At 32.6% G+C, this 19,665-nt stretch overlaps 2 protein-coding genes across 5 annotated transcripts; both read right to left on the reverse strand.

The window, feature by feature from the left end:
- Positions 1-920: 920 nt before the first annotated feature.
- Positions 921-7,774, reverse strand: LOC142636147 (putative membrane protein At1g16860). Of its 4 annotated transcripts, none has more exons than XR_012844262.1 (5): positions 7,405-7,774; positions 4,245-5,209; positions 3,344-3,499; positions 1,889-2,213; positions 921-1,439 (listed from the first exon to the last, which is right to left on the reverse strand). XR_012844262.1 is itself a non-coding variant. In XM_075810251.1 (5 exons), exons 2-5 carry the CDS (start codon positions 5,127-5,129, stop codon positions 1,247-1,249), a joined length of 1,446 nt encoding a protein of 481 aa, XP_075666366.1. In that variant the 5' UTR covers positions 5,130-5,209; positions 7,405-7,764; the 3' UTR covers positions 921-1,246. The 4 variants fall into 4 exon arrangements, 2 of the variants coding, with proteins under 2 accessions (XP_075666366.1, XP_075666365.1); XR_012844261.1 differs by having other exon boundaries at positions 7,274-7,407; XM_075810251.1 differs by having other exon boundaries at positions 1,889-2,100; positions 7,405-7,764.
- A 6,757-nt stretch (positions 7,775-14,531) lies between these two features.
- On the reverse strand, positions 14,532-18,444 carry LOC142634086 (GDSL esterase/lipase 5-like). Its single transcript, XM_075808360.1, has 5 exons — positions 18,113-18,444; positions 16,753-16,871; positions 16,431-16,661; positions 16,072-16,330; positions 14,532-14,982 (listed from the first exon to the last, which is right to left on the reverse strand). Exons 1-5 carry the CDS (start codon positions 18,363-18,365, stop codon positions 14,687-14,689), a joined length of 1,158 nt encoding a protein of 385 aa, XP_075664475.1. The 5' UTR covers positions 18,366-18,444; the 3' UTR covers positions 14,532-14,686.
- Positions 18,445-19,665: the final 1,221 nt, after the last annotated feature.

Here is a 19,665-nt window from a genome sequence, read left to right on the forward strand (position 1 = left end):
TTGGGTAGTACTAACTCATCCTTAAAATAAATATTTTTAAGACCAAAGAGTGAGGCTTTTGGGAATATATATATATATATATATATATATTTTTACTAAAACTTGTTTTTATCATAATTGACTAAAGCATATTTTATTTCATCTAGTTTTAAACACTTTCATTTTTTATTTTATATTAATCTATTCTAAGGTTGGGTAGTACTAACTCATCCTTAAATTAAGTATTTTTAAGACCAAAGAGTGAGGCTTTTGGGAATCTTTGAACTTTCGGATTACTGCAAATTTGATCTTCTCCCTAACTTTCATTAACTACCCATAAATGAAGTCATTTTGTTTTATAACTTTGGGGGAAAAAAATTGATTTGAAGTTCCAAAATAACGGCAGTTCAGAAGTCTAAGGGGTAAATTGTAGAATTTGAAACTTCAAGAACAAAACCAATAACAATTAGAAGGTCTGCATACATGATTTGTACAAATATTTATTAAAGGAAAATTATGATTCACAAATCTGTTCTTATACAATGCCTCATACAGGATATTCTCTTCATATTTGACATTTATAGATGATTAAAACCTATACAGCGATTGTGACCCAATTAGAATAGGCAAATACAACTTCTATTCTTAGTCTACAAAATAAATAATTAGGGATGACAAGAGGGCAGGACGGAGTTGAATCAAGGTTGCTCTATACCATCCCTGTCCTGTCGAAGGTATTTTGCCATTCTTGATAAGGTGGCTTTGACATTAATTTGGTATATCTTATGTAAATCATTAGAAAAGTATAACTATATACTTAAGAAAGCAATTTATAAAGGGCAAGTCATAGAAGAGAAAGATTGGTTCCACCCCCACCTCCCCACCCCTTCTCTCCCCTTCAAATATGAAATACAAATAACCTCATAAGTACAATTCCAATATGAAAAATCAACTCATGAATCAAACATTTTCTTTCCTTTTCAACATAACTGCAGTCTGCTCAAACCTGTAAATTTTCTCATTACATCAACACGCCCATTACAAAAGCTTCCAAACCCTAGGAAAAATAACGGAATGAAAACTCCTTAAAACTATACACCAAGCTAAAGGTGGGGAAAAAATGAAGGAAACAAAAAAGAAAAAGATAAAAATCACATCATCTTAATCAACATACTTACCACCACTTTTTTACTACAAACACCACCACCATCACCAATTTCTGATATTAAGAAAAAAATATTTCACAAATGACTGAATGAGTGATGTCCTAGACAGGTATGACATCAATTTTTGATGTATCTTCACATCTCAAAACAATACCCTCAAGGCTAGCTGGAAAGATACATTGTGCCCATTGACATCCAGTTGTTAATGGTTCAGGAGGAGGGACAATCATAAGCACATTGTCATTTCTCTGAACAACACCCATCACGCTAACCGTGCTACCTTCTTTGATGTACCTACAAAACATCATCAGCAGTTTCAAGATTTTATCACAACGTTCTACTGTTGAAGGTTTTTTTTTGGATACATTGCAAGTGGGGTGTTAGGAACTTAAACTCCTTCATGGGGATGGAGAATTTGAAACCTAGATATCTCTGTTGGAAAACACCAAGAAATGGCATTTGACCAAAAGGTCATTGGTACTGCTTAAGACATCTCTTAATCTTGATTATTAACAAACAAGGCATTTGGTTGTCCCTTAATCCAATCATGAAGTAACTGTTATATGTTATACTTATGCATTGGACTCAATAATGCTAAACTGGGGCCTCCCTCCCACCCAAGGACAAGGAAAAGAAAATGTGAACAACATTTTTCATCAGACAAATGAACTAAGGTGAACAAAACTTTTTTTTGATAAGTCACTAAGGTGAACAAAACTCTAAAGAATAAAACAGTTTCTTACCCTTCTTTTAATTGCATTACACGATCATCACTTGAAAGGTTCCTCTCTGCCAACCATCGGAGAAACTCAGGAGACATGTCTTTGTTTTCTGGGTTAACATCAATAAGAACAGAGTCATCAACATAAGGAGTCACCCTTGCACCATAGCCTGTCTTAACCAATGCTCTTAACCCAGACTGGAAATCAGAGATGTAGAAGTCGACCACATGCCTCTGTTAAACAACATAAACAGAAGATTCAAGATAAACAATTGAAATGAGTTGGGAATGCCTCTGCAAATTCCCGATGAACAAAAGGTTTCTGTTGATAGTGGCATGTCTCTGGCCTGCATGCATCAATCAACAGAACTGTAATGAGATGGAAAGACATTTTACAAACACACCAACACCCCTCCTCCCCTCTAAGCTGCTGTATGCTGCATAAACTTTTTTTTTTTTGTCCTTTTAAAAAATACAAATCCAGTCAGACATTTCCCAATAGAAGCAAGGGCTGAGAATTAACTAATCCAAATTCTTTCTTTGTAGAAGCCATTGAGGGTAAATGGCTGGAGATCCCCAGAAGATTGAACTATAAGCCAAGAAAAGAAACGCAGGGCTTCCTTTCACTCACAAAGCTCATGGGAGAGAGCTTTTGCTTCTTCATTTTTTTTGGTAAGTTACACATGCACCTAATGAGTCTTGAAATATGACCTCACCGACCCCTAGAACTTATAAGGAGAGACGTGTCAAGTGAGCTAGAGCTCATTGATATAGGAGAGCTTTTGTTTGGCTCTCAAGAGAGGCCTATTGTGTTTGACAAACAATAATTTTAAATTTGACTGCAATTTTCTTTGATAAGTAGATGGTGGGGGTGGGACAGATGGGATTTGAACCACAAACATTGGACACCACAAAGGATGCCATTACCATTGGACTATCACTTGAACCCCTAAAATTTGATTGCGATTGACATGAGGTTAATGAATAGAAGTACTCTCCCTGATGTATGTTAGCATTATATTTGCTTTTCTGCTCCACTTACGCAAACTGGGGAAAGATGCATGCCTTTCTGGAAAAATGTTAATAAATTCTATTATTGGCACAATTCTATAACACCCAATGGTGGAGACATGCCCAAAGTGTCTTTTCTAAAAAGCCATTAAGACTAAGTGTGGGATCAACACATGGACATCCTGGTTAGCAGAAAATAGATTTATAGCTAGAAAAAGGTGAAAAAATGCCAAAATATGCAAATGGTAATAAACTAGTAAGGCCAGGAACTTTCAAGGGTGATCAATAATTTCACTAGAGTCAAATATAAATTCATAGTTTTTCTAGATAAGTAAAAACCACACTAAAATATAGCTTACACCTAAAAAAAAAAAAAAAATTTCCATAGAAATGTCATGGATGGTATAAGTTCCAACTCATTATGAACCACCAACGGCAACTGAGAAGTAATATTTTAATTACTCACCTCAGATGATCGAAGTCCCCATGTAAAACGACGGTGTGTAGAATTGGCCGGCTTAGAATCCCATCCTCGATACTCATATAAACTGGTCGAGGTATAGACGCATCTAGGAACTCTCCGGAAGGATGACTCAAGCGGTACATTACCACAGGTAACAACCTTCAAGAATTATAACAAAAAAACTCATCAGATTTTCATATAGATGTCACTTAAAGCGTACGCAAAAAAGTAACATTAGGCAGATGAAGAACTTTCATACAAGAAAACCAACCAAGCCTTTATCCATTGCACAGAAGTCAATTTTCTGCAGCCAATTAATGCCTGTTTATTTCTCTCTCTCTCTCTCTCTCTCTCTCTCTCTCTCTCTCTCCACACACTGACACATGAAGAAAAACACACAAAATACTGAAGTATAAAACATTGATTTCCAAAAGAAATCTTGTAAAAGTAAATACTGTTTTGTAGATCTCCATAAATACATTTAAAAAAACTCACATAATTTGACAAATGATGCTATTCATAAGAAATATTTTTCATAAAATTTCTATTAACATGAACTTTCTAAGATTCTTGCAAGAATTCTGTGTTCACATGTCCAAGACACTAAGATCTATAATCTATATTCATTTGGTATGTGGCCTTGTCAAGATAAAATACTTGAATCCTTTCTAGTAATTCCTCTTTCATTCAATTTTCATTACCGCAACTATTTCCTCTTCCACTGTTTATACCGTCAGGAAAAAAAAAACAAAAAACAAAAAAACAAAACAAAACAAAACCAAAACCTTTCCAGAAAAAGAGGAAAAAAAAAAATTCAATTCACATAAGCATAGATCTTAATCAGTAGAAACTGCAACCACAGCAGATATATAAGAATTATATCAGCACTTCTTAAGCTACGTACCCCAGAAACCTTCACATATTGCCCATTTTTGGCAGTTCTCAGTTCAGCATCAGGATAACGAGAAATGAAACCTGTGATAGCTCTTCTCCCCCAACATGAGTTCCAAATGAATAATGCAGCCACTGAACCGAAAAGAATTATCACAACAATGAGCAGAATGGGATTGTGGACTGCTCCAAGAATAAAACCCCCAGCAATAAATCCCATCACAAATATCAGAATCACAGACCAAAATATTGGCTTTGGGAAGTTCCTTCTGAAGGAATATTCATCATCTTGGGTAAGAGTAGTCACAGCTGGATTGTGAGCAACAGAGGAACTGTGTGATTTGATTGATCCCATGGAATCTAAGGGACCAGAGACCTTTCTTGGGGCCCCGGATGAATTTAGTGGGCCAGAAGAAATAGGCCCAGAAGTGATAAGACCTGTTGTAGGAAGAACTGGGATAGGGCCAGAGTTTTGGCGTGTCACTCCACCAGATTGGGGACCAGATGACTTCTTCATTGGTTCACCATGCTTATTCAGTGGCCCAGAATTTGATTTCTTCATTGAAGCTGAACCAACCATGCCTGAAGATACAGGACCTGATGTTGTATACCCAGCCCGAGCTGCTGAATTTGCCGTGATGGGTCCTGAATGCGTCGCAGCACCTCCAAAAGACCCAGTCCTTGAAGGAGCACTAGTTAACTGCCCAGACTTCCTAGATTTAGAGCCATCCATTGGGATATCAAACATTTTCCCTAGTTCTCCTGACTTCTTGATATCACCACCAGTATAGGGCATGGCAGTTGAACTCATTGTTGGAGTCCTTTCTTTTGGCTGCTCAGGCCGGCCTGAGACATAGAGGCCATTGCTGAGTTGATGAGATGGGAATCTGGAACCCATCAAGCTGTTTTAAAAGAACCAAAAAGAAGTCCCGCAACAAACACGACTACCAGTATGTTGAAACAATATATGAAGTCCTACTGCAAAAATGAGAAAAATAAAGAATAAGAGAAATTTTAGCAAGAAATATTTCAAATTGTTAATAATAACCAAGCATCAGAAGAAAAACTCTAAATTAGAAATAAGGAGAAACAGACCTAAGTATACTATTCTTGAATCTATGAGAATCTTCCAATCAAGCTAGAACATAAGTGGTCCAACACATCACAAATATCTTACTATTACAAGAGATGCTGAATGAGAAACAATTAATATTCAAAACTCAAAAATCTGATGCCATATTCGAATGACAGGCCAGTTAATCGTGACACAATGGTATCATAGTTAATACAAACTATCAAAACCACTATCTTGAAGAATTATGGATAAAGCAAAGTGGAAACAACTTGCAAATGATATATATTTCCAGGTACAGCAACTTTATAAAGTTATAACATACAAATAACATACTGACACAATAAATAATGTTTGGAATAGGTTTCATATTGAGAGAATTAACAATAAGATCAAAAGAACTACTGATACTATTACTAAGTTTCTCTCAATAATTAAGAAAAAATAAATGTTTTCTCTCAATGAGATCCAAACAAAGAACCCCTAATACTATAAATAAAAAAGTCTATAATACAATCCAATCATGTTAGCATTAACCATAGTAAGTTCAAGTTAGTGAGTATATGTAGGAAAAGAATAGAAATTATTATATCGAATCTAACATTCTACATTTTCTTTCGGCATAAAAATGGGAACTCACCTTATCCAAGCTAAGTAATTGTATAAGGCTTGAGGTTCCTTGCTTTCTCAGGGCCTAAATAATTAAAATGTGATTTTAAATTCCTTTCCTATCCATTCTTTACATTAAAACAGTTGAAACTTCAAAAATATGATTTTTACTCCAAAATCCAAATTTTTCTGGGGAAAGTTATAATATAGAACTAAGTCAACTAAACCAGAAGGCTCATATCTTAGAGACGCTAAATCACTGAACAAAATCAAGCAATCTGCTTATTGCAACCAAGCTAAAAACAGCTGTCTTTGAGAGACCAATCTATATTAAAGAAAAATAGATTACAGAAAACACCTATATGGTTTTTTATTTATTAATTTACTTTTTTTTTATTGATGTTTTTTTTCTGAACCTAAGAACTACCCCTAAAAAATTGACCATAGGACAACCACTGAACCATTTCAAACAATTTTTTTTTATTTTTATGATAACTGATTTCAAACACAATTCAAGAAAATGAAAATCCAAAGCCCAGTAGATCAGAACTAATACGCCAAATCCAAATAAAATGCATCCCAATACATAAGATCTAAACGAGAATTTTGAACTAAAGACCTCAGTGTAAAACAGAACTAAAATTCAAAACTTTAATTTCCCAACTTTTCCTACACCATTTCTAGAAGAATCCTACCCAAATTTTTAGAAAGATCCAAATGAGCGAGAGTTTTCAGACATCCATCATCCACAAAACAAAAAGTTTATAGCTCAAATCAGTCAGACAACGCCATTTTCTACAAACTAAGGAAATTGAAGGACTAGTGCAATAAGCAGGAAATCAAAGATCTGAAAGTACACACTTAAATGAAGGATTAGATTTCATTGGTTCCCAAATAAGAACATGACAAATTTAGAACTTTACATTATACAACCTTTCCTAAATTTTCTGACCAACCAAGGACACTATTAGAAAGAAAATTACTCACACTTCAAAAAAGATATAATATATAAAATATCTTCTATATTTAGAAATGTCTAAACAAAACATTTTCAGACCTCAATCTACCAAACAAACAATAAATAAACAAAGCATTCCCGAAATATCATTCTGGCAAAAACTCTGGATAGTGAAGAAGATCTGAAAGTAGAGAGAGAGAGAGAGAGAGAGAGAGATTATGGACTACAGCTTCTTTTGGATCTGAGAGAGAGGAACAATGAGAATTGAACAAAACTTACATTTTGCTCAGCAGCCAAAACATAATATAAAAAGGGAAAGGAAAAAAATCCCATGTGCATAGTCCACATTATAATTAAGAAAAGAATAGATTTTTACAGCCCAAATCAAAGAAACAAGGCATACCCAGATCACCATTTTGACCAAAAATGAAGGAAATGTGGAAGATCTACACAGATAAGCAGAGAAATTCAAATGGGGTTTGCTCAGAATTCAATCCAAAGAAGGGCTAATGAAAAAGAAAGAGATGGGTGTACCTGAAAAAAAAAAGAATGGGAAAATGGTTGAAGTTAGTAGTAGTGGTGGAAGTTGTGATTGTGCTGGTGAGTTTGAGATCCCATCTCCATATTAGTCACCATCTCACTCTCCCTAATATTTCTCTCTTTCTCTTTCTCTCTCTCTCTCTCTCTCTCTCTCACTCACTCTAAAGTCTTTTTCTTTTCTTTTCTCTCTTTCTCTCTCTTCAAAGAGCCGCAACAACTGGTGGGTTGTCTAGTCCCGCAAAAGCCCACCAAACTATAAGTAAAATACTCCTATTAGCTTCAGACACAACCTTCCTCACTCTCTCTCTTGTCTGTCTTTGTTTTGTTTGTGGGTTTTTGGTCAGATGAGATCTTCTCACCTCACCTCCTTTTTTTTTTTTTCCTAAGGAAATGGTTAAATGATGGCACCGAGGGCCGGTGAGAGATTTTTTAATAAATCCAAACGATCATTATCATGCTTATTATTATGAAACCAGCTTTTGGTACATAGCCAATTAAGAAAAAAAAATTTAGTGATTTTTTTTTGATAATCAAAAGGGGAGGGAGCAAGGTACCAGGTGTGACTCACTCTTTCAGTGTGACCATAAGGACATTTTCTATTAAGAAATGTTAAATTAATCCATAATTACTGTGACTGAAGTGCTACAAATCTCACCCTAACACCCCAAGGAAGCTAGTAGTACAGGGCGTGATGCATGAGTGCTCCTACCTCCTATCCCTAGTACTTGCCAGAGTTCGAACGAGGGATCATTGCACATGTGTGCAGGAACCTTACTGCTAGGCCACCCCTAGCAAAAAAAAATTTAGTGTTGGTGCCAAACAAATAAATGATAAAAATTACTATATTCTTATTTAGAGACTTGGCCTGTTGTGAGTGAACCACTAAGTGCAAAAATTATGCTTAAAAGAATTTTATATATATATACTATACACAATTTGATATAATTATAGCAAATGAAATACATAAAAAAAATTTCTAAAAAAAAGTTATATAAATTGTAGCAGTTTGGTGTTTTGGCAATACTCTTAGTGTTGCTAAAAAATATTTTTGGTGAGATTGTTTATATTTAAGTTAAAGTATATCATTTCACTAAAAAAAAAAGGTTAAAGTATATCAAATTAATAATCTTATTATGTTGCAACACAGTAAGATTGTTAAATTTAGATATTATTATACTTTTATCCCTTAAGGGGATTGTTTATATTTTGGTCCCTTAAAATTTTTCATTTTTGTTTCTCAAGTTGTATTCCATTATCGAAATAGTCCTTACGTCCATCTTGGTTAGTGATCTGCACATTATTACTGCATGCTAAATAAGCTCAAAATGGCATAATTTTTCTATTTGAAATTATGTCATTTTGAATAGTGTTAACTTATTTAATTATTATATATATATGATCAATTATCCTTCACATATCCGCACCTCTCTCTGTCTCTCATTGCATATTACCATTTTTATTCAGTGAGACAATGTAGCAAGCCACAATGAAATGGAGCTAAAAAGGAATACAAAGGAGAAAAGATATATGTGAGAGAGAGAGAGAGAGAGAGAGTTTCATTTCAGTCATTTTTACTTATTTTCTATTTTTTAAAATAATGCTCATAATGTAGGCGGTATTCAATGAAATTTTACGTAACAGATTTGGACGAAAGGATGCTATTAGAAAAAGAATCAAACTTGAGAGATAAAAATGCAAATTTTAAATATAAAGGGTTAAAAATAGAATTATCCCAAACTTAAAGAAACAAAAGTGTAATTTAATTTTAATTTTATCAAGAGATGATGAAGATTTTGAATACTAAACAACAATTACAACCTTTTCTTTTTAGTAACTTTTCTAGGTTCAAGGAACAATAATTGATAGTACAGACATCCCATTTTGCCATCAAGCCGAGTTAAATTTAAGAACTTTATGAGAAACACAAGATTTTTCTTTCCGTTTTTGCCTTTTCTGTATATGTCTCATCTCAACCGCTTGGGGTAACTATTATATCAAAATGAACAGGGAAAGGCTCACTTGTTTGTTTTTTTTGTTTTGTTTTGTTTTGTTTTTTTTTTTTTTTTTGAGAAAGGGGAAAGGCTCATTTGTTAAATCACTAGAATAGGAAATTATAGATATTAAATTTATTATTCTTAAATAATAATAAAAATTAAAAGTAGTATAACAAATAGCTGAACCCTAATGTTTCTCTCTTGATGTAATATATTTTTCTTGATGTTAAGTAAAAGATTTAGACAAAAGGATGCTATTACAAACATAATCAGATTTAAGAAGCGAAAATGCAAATTCTAAATATAAAGGATAAAAGAAAATTATCCGAAACTTAAAGGGACAAATGTGTAATAAAATTTTAATTTTACCAAAAGATGATGAAAATTTTGAATGTGATCATTTTTCTTTAGGGTGGACACAATCACTTCAGGTTATGTGTCTTTGGTCTACTTCAAGGGAGCCTCCCTCTAGATTGCTCCGTTGAGTTTTGGAGATCTTACTTTGTATAACTTCTACAAATCTAAATAACTTGACCCTAAGGTTTCTCTCTTATTATTTTAAAGATGTTTGTGGGAAATTTTTAGACTATTTTCTATCATTAATGAGGCATGAGAGCTATTTATAGTAGATTTCAGCACCACTAGCTATATGCATGATAGATTTTATCTTAATTAAAAGGTTGGCTAATTCTTTACAGGGAAAGCAATGGGGCATGGTGGGGTCTATCATTGGTGCCCTATCCCCTCTTAGGAATGAAGAAAACCTGTGTGGGGGTAGGAGCATGACTAGTCGGGTTCTAGATGGGTTGGATTTTCACATATCTATGAAGGTGACTTAAACATTAATGTAGTAGAGATGAGATACAAAGGAGATGGGCAACCATGAGAGTGCTAAGAAAGAGACAAAACAAGTGTCTTGGGGATGATAATATAATATGTTTGGAAAAAAATAAATTATAAATAGAATTTGTATAAAGAGAATAAGTTTAATTATATATATATAATATTTAAATATATATTAAATAAAAACATGTATACACAATTGAGAAGGGGGTGGGAAAAACCCATCCCTACCCATCATCACCTCTTCAGGGTTGGAAAACTTGTGCAAGGCAAGGCGAATCGAGCAGGGTGGGGAGGTGTCATCATTCCTAATTCTTTGGAAATTTATGTTTTGGTCTCAATTCTAGTAACAACGAAGTCAATGTATGCGCAACAAGCTGTTAGAGCATTGGATTTGACAATGAATTAAATGTAGGTGATTAGGGGTATGATTGTATCACCAGTCACACGTAAAATGTATGCATGACAATTCCCACCTTTGACACGTCTTTTTTAATGGCTTTTATGCCTCTATTAGGAGATTGAACTTGGGCAACAGACAACCTTAGGGTTAATTCATTGTATGCAAGATTAGTTTTGTTTCAAGTATCTTTGTTTTGATTCTTGGACAATGCTTGGTTGAGTTAGGCATTTGTTGTTGTGCATACAATATTATATGTGCAATTGTCAAGGTGCATGTTTGGTGTTTTGGGTTTTGGGTTTTAGTCTTTTGGATTTTTTGGGTAAGGGGCTAAATTACAGTATCAATACTTTATTCTGTCATATGTTTGGTGTTTTGGGTTTTGGGTTTCAGTCTTTGGGATTTTTTGGGTAATGGGCCAAACTACGGTATTAATACTTTATTCTGTCATATATTGTGTATAACTGCTTATTGGGTCGTGTAACTCACCCATCATTAATAACTTTCTACAATTAAGTTTAAATTGAGAGCTAGTATAGCATGAAGGTAGAGCTTTAAAGAACCTAAAATTACTTTGATTGTGATTGACACTATTTATAGGGCTTTAGTTATTTTTTATTTATTTGAAATTACATGAAATTATGAGTTTTTTTTTTTACAATTTTTTTTTTCAGTGATGGATGCTTATTGTTTGTAAGACATTTATTTAACAGTTTATTTACTTGGAATTAATTTTGAGATTTAGTAACTTTAATTGATGTTTCTACGACCAATAAGTTATTCATATACCTAAATTTGTATCATATGGATTTGGGTCATGACATAGGTCTCTAAGCTCTGTGATGAAATAATACTTTATTTGAGGTAACGAACCACTCTTATTCAAACCAAAGCAACAATAATTCAAAGGAACTCAAAGATAATGGTTCTCAAAGATGCTATATGTGAATGCATGGTTAGTGAATGAGTACGCATCTAGTGTCAAAAACCCTAAAACCATATTCCTTAAACAAAACCATCCACCCAAAAAAATGTTTTCAATGTCACACTAAAAAAAAAAAAAAGTAATATTTCCTGAAAATATTCTCCACCAAACAGTTTTCCTAAAAACACATTTTTCCCAAAAAACAAACAAAATAGCTAGCTAGGTTATATACTCATGTTTCTTTTGATATATTCTTCACGTGGAAGGAGATTGGATATACTCATGCTTATGCTTACTTTGAAGTGAAAGCTCACTGACATTTCGCCAACTTGTATATGGACAGCCTTTTCTCTACGCGTTTTGGCTGTAACCAATAAAAGCAAATGAGTACCATCTTTAAGGACTTGCCCTGAACTTCCATGCAACTTTGGTTTTCATATTGGTCATGCACTGGTTGATCCTTTTGCTCTCTCTCTCTCTCTCTCTCTCACATACTGACACACACAACAGTTTTTTTTGTTACATTTACCTGTGTTCTTGGAGATGTGTAGAAATAACTTTTTACACATATCAAATAGAACCAACATTATCATTTATCTCTGATGCGATTTATGCCCATTCTTTTGAACTCCCAAGCAAGAGATCGGAACGATACATTGCATTTTTCCTGATATTGAGATCATCAAATAGAAAACTAGTGAGGAAGCTTGGGAAAGATTGTGTCGAATATGTTCTTAACAAAATGTTTGATATATTTGGAAAATTCTATTCTAAACCATAAGGTAAGTGAATTTTTTTTCTTTATTTTTTATAGCAAACGTACTAGGTGAAGTGAAACCCATTTGCATGTGAGAGAGTAACTATATGTATTAGATGTATGATATACCAGCTCATAGAGCACATCCTTTAACTCATCTTAAAAATGTGGCATGTTAATTACTTGATTATTTCTGCTAATTATTTAGGTATTAATTTTTTTTTATATCATTCTAAGATGGAAGTCTATTTTCTGTAATTAAGTTATTTCGCAACATAAATCTAAGATGAGCCATTTATTTATTGAATATAGTACATCGATCTATTTCCCCCCTGTAGTATACAAGATGACTGTGTTAAAGTGTGAATTTAATTTCTTTTGTTTTAACAATTTAGCAAGGGTCTAGGCTTCCTTTTTTGTTACTTAATTCATATTTAGAGATGGAGGATGTGAAACTTATCTAATCAGGACGTATATTTGATGAAGATCTTTATGTGCTGCATACAAAAGCACCTATAAAATATCATATAGACTGATTGCTGAAGCCGCAACAATAATGGCCATGTTAGGCAAAGGAAGGTAAATCTTCTACGCAGACTCCACTTAAGTCTTAAGGTATTATCCATATCCAATCAAGATTTTTGTGCATTTCATTACATAAGTTTTAACAATTTAGCTATAAAAAAGGGTGAAAAGAGAAGACGAAATTTTGATAGTGAACCCAATAATTATGCATTGAAGGTAGCTTGTTTTTCATCATAGCAATAAAAATGTACCTATTTTCATTATTTATTGCTTCTAGCATGTAAAATAATTCTGCTGTCAAAACAAGCATGTAAAATAATTCAGTATACCATGTGTAATAGAACATCCTCTCACTTAAGAATATGTCTCACCTATAAGTTGTTTATACTTTATAGGGAGCAACTTTTATGTGAGAAAAAAGCACAATAAATCAAATATATGAAACGATATCTACTTTTTGGCCATTTCCTAAAAAAGCCATTGTCAAAGCTTTATTTCCCAAGAAGCCTTGGCAATTATAAGTGGTCTTTAAAAACCTTTCAATCAATTCATTCTCTTAAATTTGCCTTGTTCTTACATCTTATTTGGTAATAATGCGAGGGAGAAGTGCAATACATCAGATGTAAGGAATAATTAATTTCTGCCTGCTGATCATGTCTTAAAGAAGCCTTAATTTGTCTAAGTTCCATTTCCCACAAAGCCTTGGCAATTAAGTTATCTCATAAAAACCTTTCAATCAATCAATTCTCATAAACTTATCGCAAAACTATTTGTCTTTGGTTCACACTTTTTATTGGTAACAATATGAGAGGAAAGCAAGCACAACACATCAGAGAAATGGAATAATGTTTTTTGGCTGTGTCCTAATAACGTCTATGTCTAAGATCTGTTTCCCACGATCGAAGCCTTGTTAATTAAGTAGTCGGCTTAATTAAAACCCTTTCAATCAATCCATTCTCTTAAACTTATTGTACAACTATTTGTCTCATTCATACTTCTTATTGGTAATAAGTTCCTATCCTCAAAGGAAAAAAAGAGAGTTTCTACCCTTTATATATTTATATCAATAAATGGATGAAAACCAGTCCTTACGCAAAGTCAGGCATTGATCATTGCATGTGAAATTATTTTGCACCAGGACCGTTTAGAGACAATTCTAGGGGCACACACACGCACACACAGGATGAAGCAGTATTGGGCTGACAATGACCCTTTTTGGTCGATCAGTAGCTCTTCCAACCACCACCTTTTTCTTTCAACAGATTGCTTATTTAGGTGCTCTTTGCCTTTCAAGTCTCAAGTCCAATCCGTAATACTGTAGTACTTTTTGTCATCTAAACAGGACACATTTGGAGGCAATAATGTTAGGACTTCTTATTAGGGACTCCATGGTTGATAGTTTTATAGGTGTACGTCTAAATTTGTTAAGGTTGTTTAACATGTGCCAAGTTTGTTATTAAATTGAAATGCACTGGGTTACTACCAAATTATAAGGATGGTTTAACCAATTGGCTATAGAGTAGTTAACGTTGGTTACTATCAATGATGAGGTAGTTGAGTGGGCTGATTAATATGCTGAACTGCTGATTATTTTAAGTACTACAACAATTCTTACTTGACTTGCACCCAAAAAAAAAAAAAAAGCAAACAATTCTTCCCATATGTGTGAAACAAATATAAGCAAAACTAAGCTCACGACAAGTTATTTTATTAATTGAGATTAAAACTACAAACCAACTCTCAAAAGAGAGTATTAAAAAAGGGTGTCTATTTTCTGTAGCATATTGATTATGAGAAAAAAAGAAAAAAGGATCACCTAGCTCTGTCTAACTTTAGTAGTGAAAGTTCTGTCTGTCTGGGCCATCAACTTCATCAGCAATGGTCAGCTCCTCTTTGCTAAGGAAGAGGTGTTGTAGGGTGTATGGCCCTACAGATGAAGGGGGCCCATTCCAAAGAGCCTGCCCAAATTGCTCATGAATTTTCTCTGTAGGATGCAAAGAATCCCACCATACAAAGTCATCAGCATTGTCACATAATTGGTAATCTGTGACCTTTTTTGTGCCTCCACAGGTGAAGATGCCCCCATATGGTCCGGTTCCACAACAAGCATTCACTCCATCCTTAAAACCTTCACAAGGTAAAGTTGTGACTTATAATTAGATGCCTGTTTTGTTTACATTGCTATTTGCAGATCAGAGGCATGGCTATATATTTAGGATCATGTGAGGACAAAAATAAATCCTGATTTTTGTAGTGCTTGGTGTTCTTGATCCAATTCATAGTTGGGCTATTAACAAACTGGACTGATCACCAAAAGTTCAGATTTTCATTTATTTATTTTGAACAAAAGTTAGCTCGAGCTAATCAACAAACTACATGTTCTAAATTTGTTCATTTTCTTCTTAAACAATTAACTTGTTATATATTTTCCTATAGATAATAAATATCAAAATTAACATTTTTTACCCATTCACAAATATATGCTAATAATTAATAATGAAATTATAGTTAAAACATATTATTTATCTTAATTAGGTGGAATTATTTTTGCGTATGAACTTATAAAAGTAGATTTACCAATAATGTATTGTTACGACTTATCTATAATTCTCACTACGAAATTGACAATTTATATGATTAATAAATTAAATATAATAATTTAATACCTTATGAACTTATTTATTTACAAACTTACATAAACCACTATCAAGTCTATATAAATATAATTTATACATGTGTAGATAAAAACATATAATATTACATAATGCTAAAATTGAACCCATGTTTACAAGCATATTCATGGACACACATTATTGTGTTTGAATTTGGCTTGTTTAATAGTCAAACTTAAACTTGGACTTGAGTTTGATTCATTTGTTAAATAAATGACACTTAAGCTATTTATGAACAATTCGGTTCATTTAAAGCCTAGATATATGTCCAAGTCCCAAAACTTATTGTATAATGTCATCCTAAATCCTAATCCCTAATATTCGATATTGTACAAGCCAGTGGTTCTAACTTTACTATATGTAATCAGGATTAGTCCAGTGCTATTATATCTATAAAACTAGTCTTTTATAGTTTTTTGATGCACAATAGTTCAAGATCATTGTTCCCTCCCATGATGAAATTACCACACATACTTATATTATACCCTTAATATCATTTTTACCTATGAATCACTGCTAAAGTAGGAAGTTTACAGCACACATACCATACTTAGAGGGGTTATTTATTCTTTCCTGGAGCCAATCATAGAAGTTGGAGTTGCAGTACTTGAATCCTCTCAATACATATTCAAGGCTTGTTAGGACAGCCTTTAAGGCAGAATTATGTGCATGTGCAAGGGCACATGCTTCTTCAAAGCAAACACCCTCATTGGCCTTGGGGCTTAGAGACCTCAGGGCTGGTAAGCAACCTAGTGGAGACAAGCTCAGAAAGCCAAATTTTCTACCTCCTTTCTCATACAACACCTGAATATAAAAAAAAAAAATAACATACAAGAATTAACATCAAAATTGACATTTACAACTATAGTGCTGCTTTAGCTTATTAATAATGGGAAAGGCTTACTTGGATTGCCTGGGTCAAGTTCCCAATTACTAGGCCAACATATTCTCCTGGGCCATAATTTTCCTGCATTTTTGGATTAGCTAGATAACCACCCAGATAATCATTGCTTCCAATACTAATGAAGTAAACAGCTTCAGAGAATAGCTCATTTGCTTTTGCTTCTCCTAACTTTTCTGTTAACGATTTTTGAACCTCTTCGAAATGTTTTATCTGTGTCTGAAGATCAATCACCTAAATAACAATTTTAATTAATTCAACTAGTTTAATCCTTATTCTTTCAAATCAAAAATCAAAGTAAAATGGCATTGAGTAAATTTAGTACTTGTCCTCGATTGGTTTCTGGAAGAATGCCAGACCCACCAGAGGCAAAGTTAACACCATTGATGAATTCAGCTGAAGGTTGTAAAAATGGAGGAATAACTGGCAACTTAGCATATTCAGCTGCATATCAATGGGATAAGCTTGGTAAGTTTAATAAAGAAAAATGTACAAATTTTACTACAAAAAACTTACAAACTAATGTGATAATGAATATGATTAGTGTCATCTTAACAACATAATAAAAGAATGATAAGTTATTTTATTATTATAGTAAAGCTTACATAGTAAAATTTATAATATCTTTTGCATTACTCTTTAATAAATATTAACTGATTGGAATCTAACATTAGAAATGATAAATATTTTATTGGAAAATGATAAGAGATTAAATTCTATAAGAATGTGGTGTAAAACCTAAGTTTTATCCATCTAATCTCAATATGTCATATCATCATATTACAAATTAAAAAATAAGTACAACCAAACTCAATCAATTATAATACAAATTTCTCAACAAAAAAAAAAAAATTTAATACCCATTTGAAAATCCAACTTAAATACCACCGCACTCTCTTGGTGCGATGATCACTCCACAAGTATAAGTATTTATGGAGTGTGAGGGCTAAGGGTTAGGGTTCAAGTCTCCAAGAGAAGTTCCACACACTTATACACTTAGATTAGGCTATAGTAGAATTTTATCTTTTATATATATATATATATATCCAACTTAATTAACTGTGAGTTTATTATGATGTTATTATGACTAAGGATCTATTAAGTTTTGAGTAAAAAGTTGATGTGTCAAGCTCCTATTGGATAGGATTAAATATGGGTTTAATTTACACCCTATCCTTATCTAATTCAAACTCAAATGATAAAGATACTACTAATTTTACTAAACTTATAAGTGGATGTGACAAAAAATATAATTGATGTTACATTAACAACATAATAAATAACTTTCTTAATTACCTTTTGTGGTCGATATAAAAAAGAAAGTACTAAGGTTACTATAAATTTTTCTACAAAAGGTTTACAAGCTGATCTTATAATAAATGTAATTAATGCCACTTCAACAACAAATAAATATATATAGGAATTATTTTTCTATAATTATTGACATGTAAATTTATAAGTCTTGTATAGTAATAATATTTCTAGAATTATTAATAGTTCACATATCAATTTATAAAATTTGCATAGCAAAATTTGTTGTATCCATAAAACATACTAGAAAATTTATAAAAAAGAAAGAATGAAAGTCGTTAGATATATAATCAATGTTATAGTTGCACTGCAACATGGAGCAGTAATTATATCTGCTATTTTGTATGTGAAAAGAGAAACATATATATGATTACCTATGAAATCTACAATCACACGGCCATCAGAGAAGCGTCCTGTGGGTTCTTCAAAGAAGCCATTGTGTCCATAAGGCTTGTAATTTGCTTGGTTTTCAGGAATGGTGTTGATATAATTATTGTTTCCAGGATCCACAGTTGAGTCTCCAAATATGAAGAAGGGAGCAGCAGTACCACATACCCTGCAAGCTATTGACAAAGCTAGAGTTACACAGATGATGGAGTAATCCATGTAGGAAATTAGCCTTGCCATGACTCTCTCACAGTTGTGCTTCTGATTAGAAGAACTTCTTAAATAACTTAATATTTGGTTTTGGCCAGCGATTATTTCAATGAGAAGTGATGTATGGTGTTGAAATCTTATTGGCTTAAACATGTGAATTCTTCGAAAACATTGAATCTAAGCACATTACATTGTAATCATCAGCCTCATTGTGTCTGCTAGTGGGGAAACTTGTGCCACAATATTATAATAATTAATTGGAGTGGTTAGGACTTAGGTTTACTTCCATGCATTTGACATATTATAATGCCTTGAATCAAAGTTACATTTTTAAGGGAATACATTTGTTGTCTTGTCTTTCCAAAATTACACTTAAAACAAATTTAGAAAAAATTTCTATCCTTTAAATTAAAAAAAAAAAAAAGTAGTTATAAAAAATTTGAAATACAAAGTTACCGGTTAGAATAAACCTTTTTTGGATCATTTTTTTATTGCATTTTTAGAACCAATAAAACCAATGTGGACTGAATCAAACTTTTGAATAAGAATCAATTTATAACCAAATTGTCTAAAATGGATTTAAGGGGACCGAAATTGACTAAGTAAACCAAAGTAGACCTAATTGAATCGAATAGAAAAAGGCAATTTAATTTTTAGGAAGAACAAATTATCTTCAACAAATTTTAGAGAAAAGATTATACATTACTAGACTCATCACATGCTTTTTGCGAGTGCAATAATGCTCTTTATTTATTTATTTTTTTGGTTTAGTATTGTAATGTTTAAAAGTGATATATAAATAACCATGTGTATTTAAAAAAAGAAAAAAGAAAAAGAAGAAAGAGGTAAGGTAACATGGAGTAATGTTTAAAAATGAGATAAAGATAATGTTCTAAGTTTTAGGCCAAATGGAGAAGATAAAGAGAAAAGCCTAAAACTTAGGAACAATAAATACTCTTTTAACCGTTTTTATTTTTTAATTTAAAATTATTTAACTAAAAAATAAAGGTATTTTAAATAATTTAAGAATTTGTGGGAGAGTATTTTAGTACGTAAAAAGTTAAAACCCAAACAGAAAATCTTGTTATTAATATTATAGATATTACAATACAAAATAATTATCCACCTACTAGTTCTAAAATAAAATAGAACTAAAACAAGAAAAAATAGTTAGAAAAATATTGTTTGTCTATTTATTCGACCCACCAGAACCCAACCCGGCCTGACCCCTATCTAAATCAAACTTAATTTTAAAAATCACAATTCACACTGACACCAACCCCATCTGAAGAAAAAAAAAAACGGCTAGATAAAACTCGTTCTGAACTCA

The sequence above is a fragment of the Castanea sativa genome, chromosome 5, assembly GCF_040712315.1.
Source record: "Castanea sativa cultivar Marrone di Chiusa Pesio chromosome 5, ASM4071231v1".
Taxonomy (NCBI): domain Eukaryota; kingdom Viridiplantae; phylum Streptophyta; class Magnoliopsida; order Fagales; family Fagaceae; genus Castanea; species Castanea sativa.

What these genes read in the sequence shown, in the direction of transcription:
- LOC142636147 (XM_075810251.1), bottom strand. Translation starts at nt 5,129, where the DNA reads ATGGGTTCCAGATTCCCATCTCATCAACTCAGCAATGGCCTCTATGTC. An exon ending in AATATGTGAAGGTTTCTGGG is followed by an intron (nt 3,500 to 4,244) that starts GTACGTAGCTTA and finishes TAATTCTTGAAG; the next exon opens with GTTGTTACCTGTGGTAATGT. An exon ending in GGGGACTTCGATCATCTGAG is followed by an intron (nt 2,101 to 3,343) that starts GTGAGTAATTAA and finishes GTTGTTTAACAG; the next exon opens with AGGCATGTGGTCGACTTCTA.
- LOC142634086 (XM_075808360.1), bottom strand. Translation starts at nt 18,365, where the DNA reads ATGGCAAGGCTAATTTCCTACATGGATTACTCCATCATCTGTGTAACT. An exon ending in CAGAAACCAATCGAGGACAA is followed by an intron (nt 16,662 to 16,752) that starts GTACTAAATTTA and finishes ATTGTTATTTAG; the next exon opens with GTGATTGATCTTCAGACACA. An exon ending in ACTTGACCCAGGCAATCCAA is followed by an intron (nt 16,331 to 16,430) that starts GTAAGCCTTTCC and finishes TTTTATATTCAG; the next exon opens with GTGTTGTATGAGAAAGGAGG.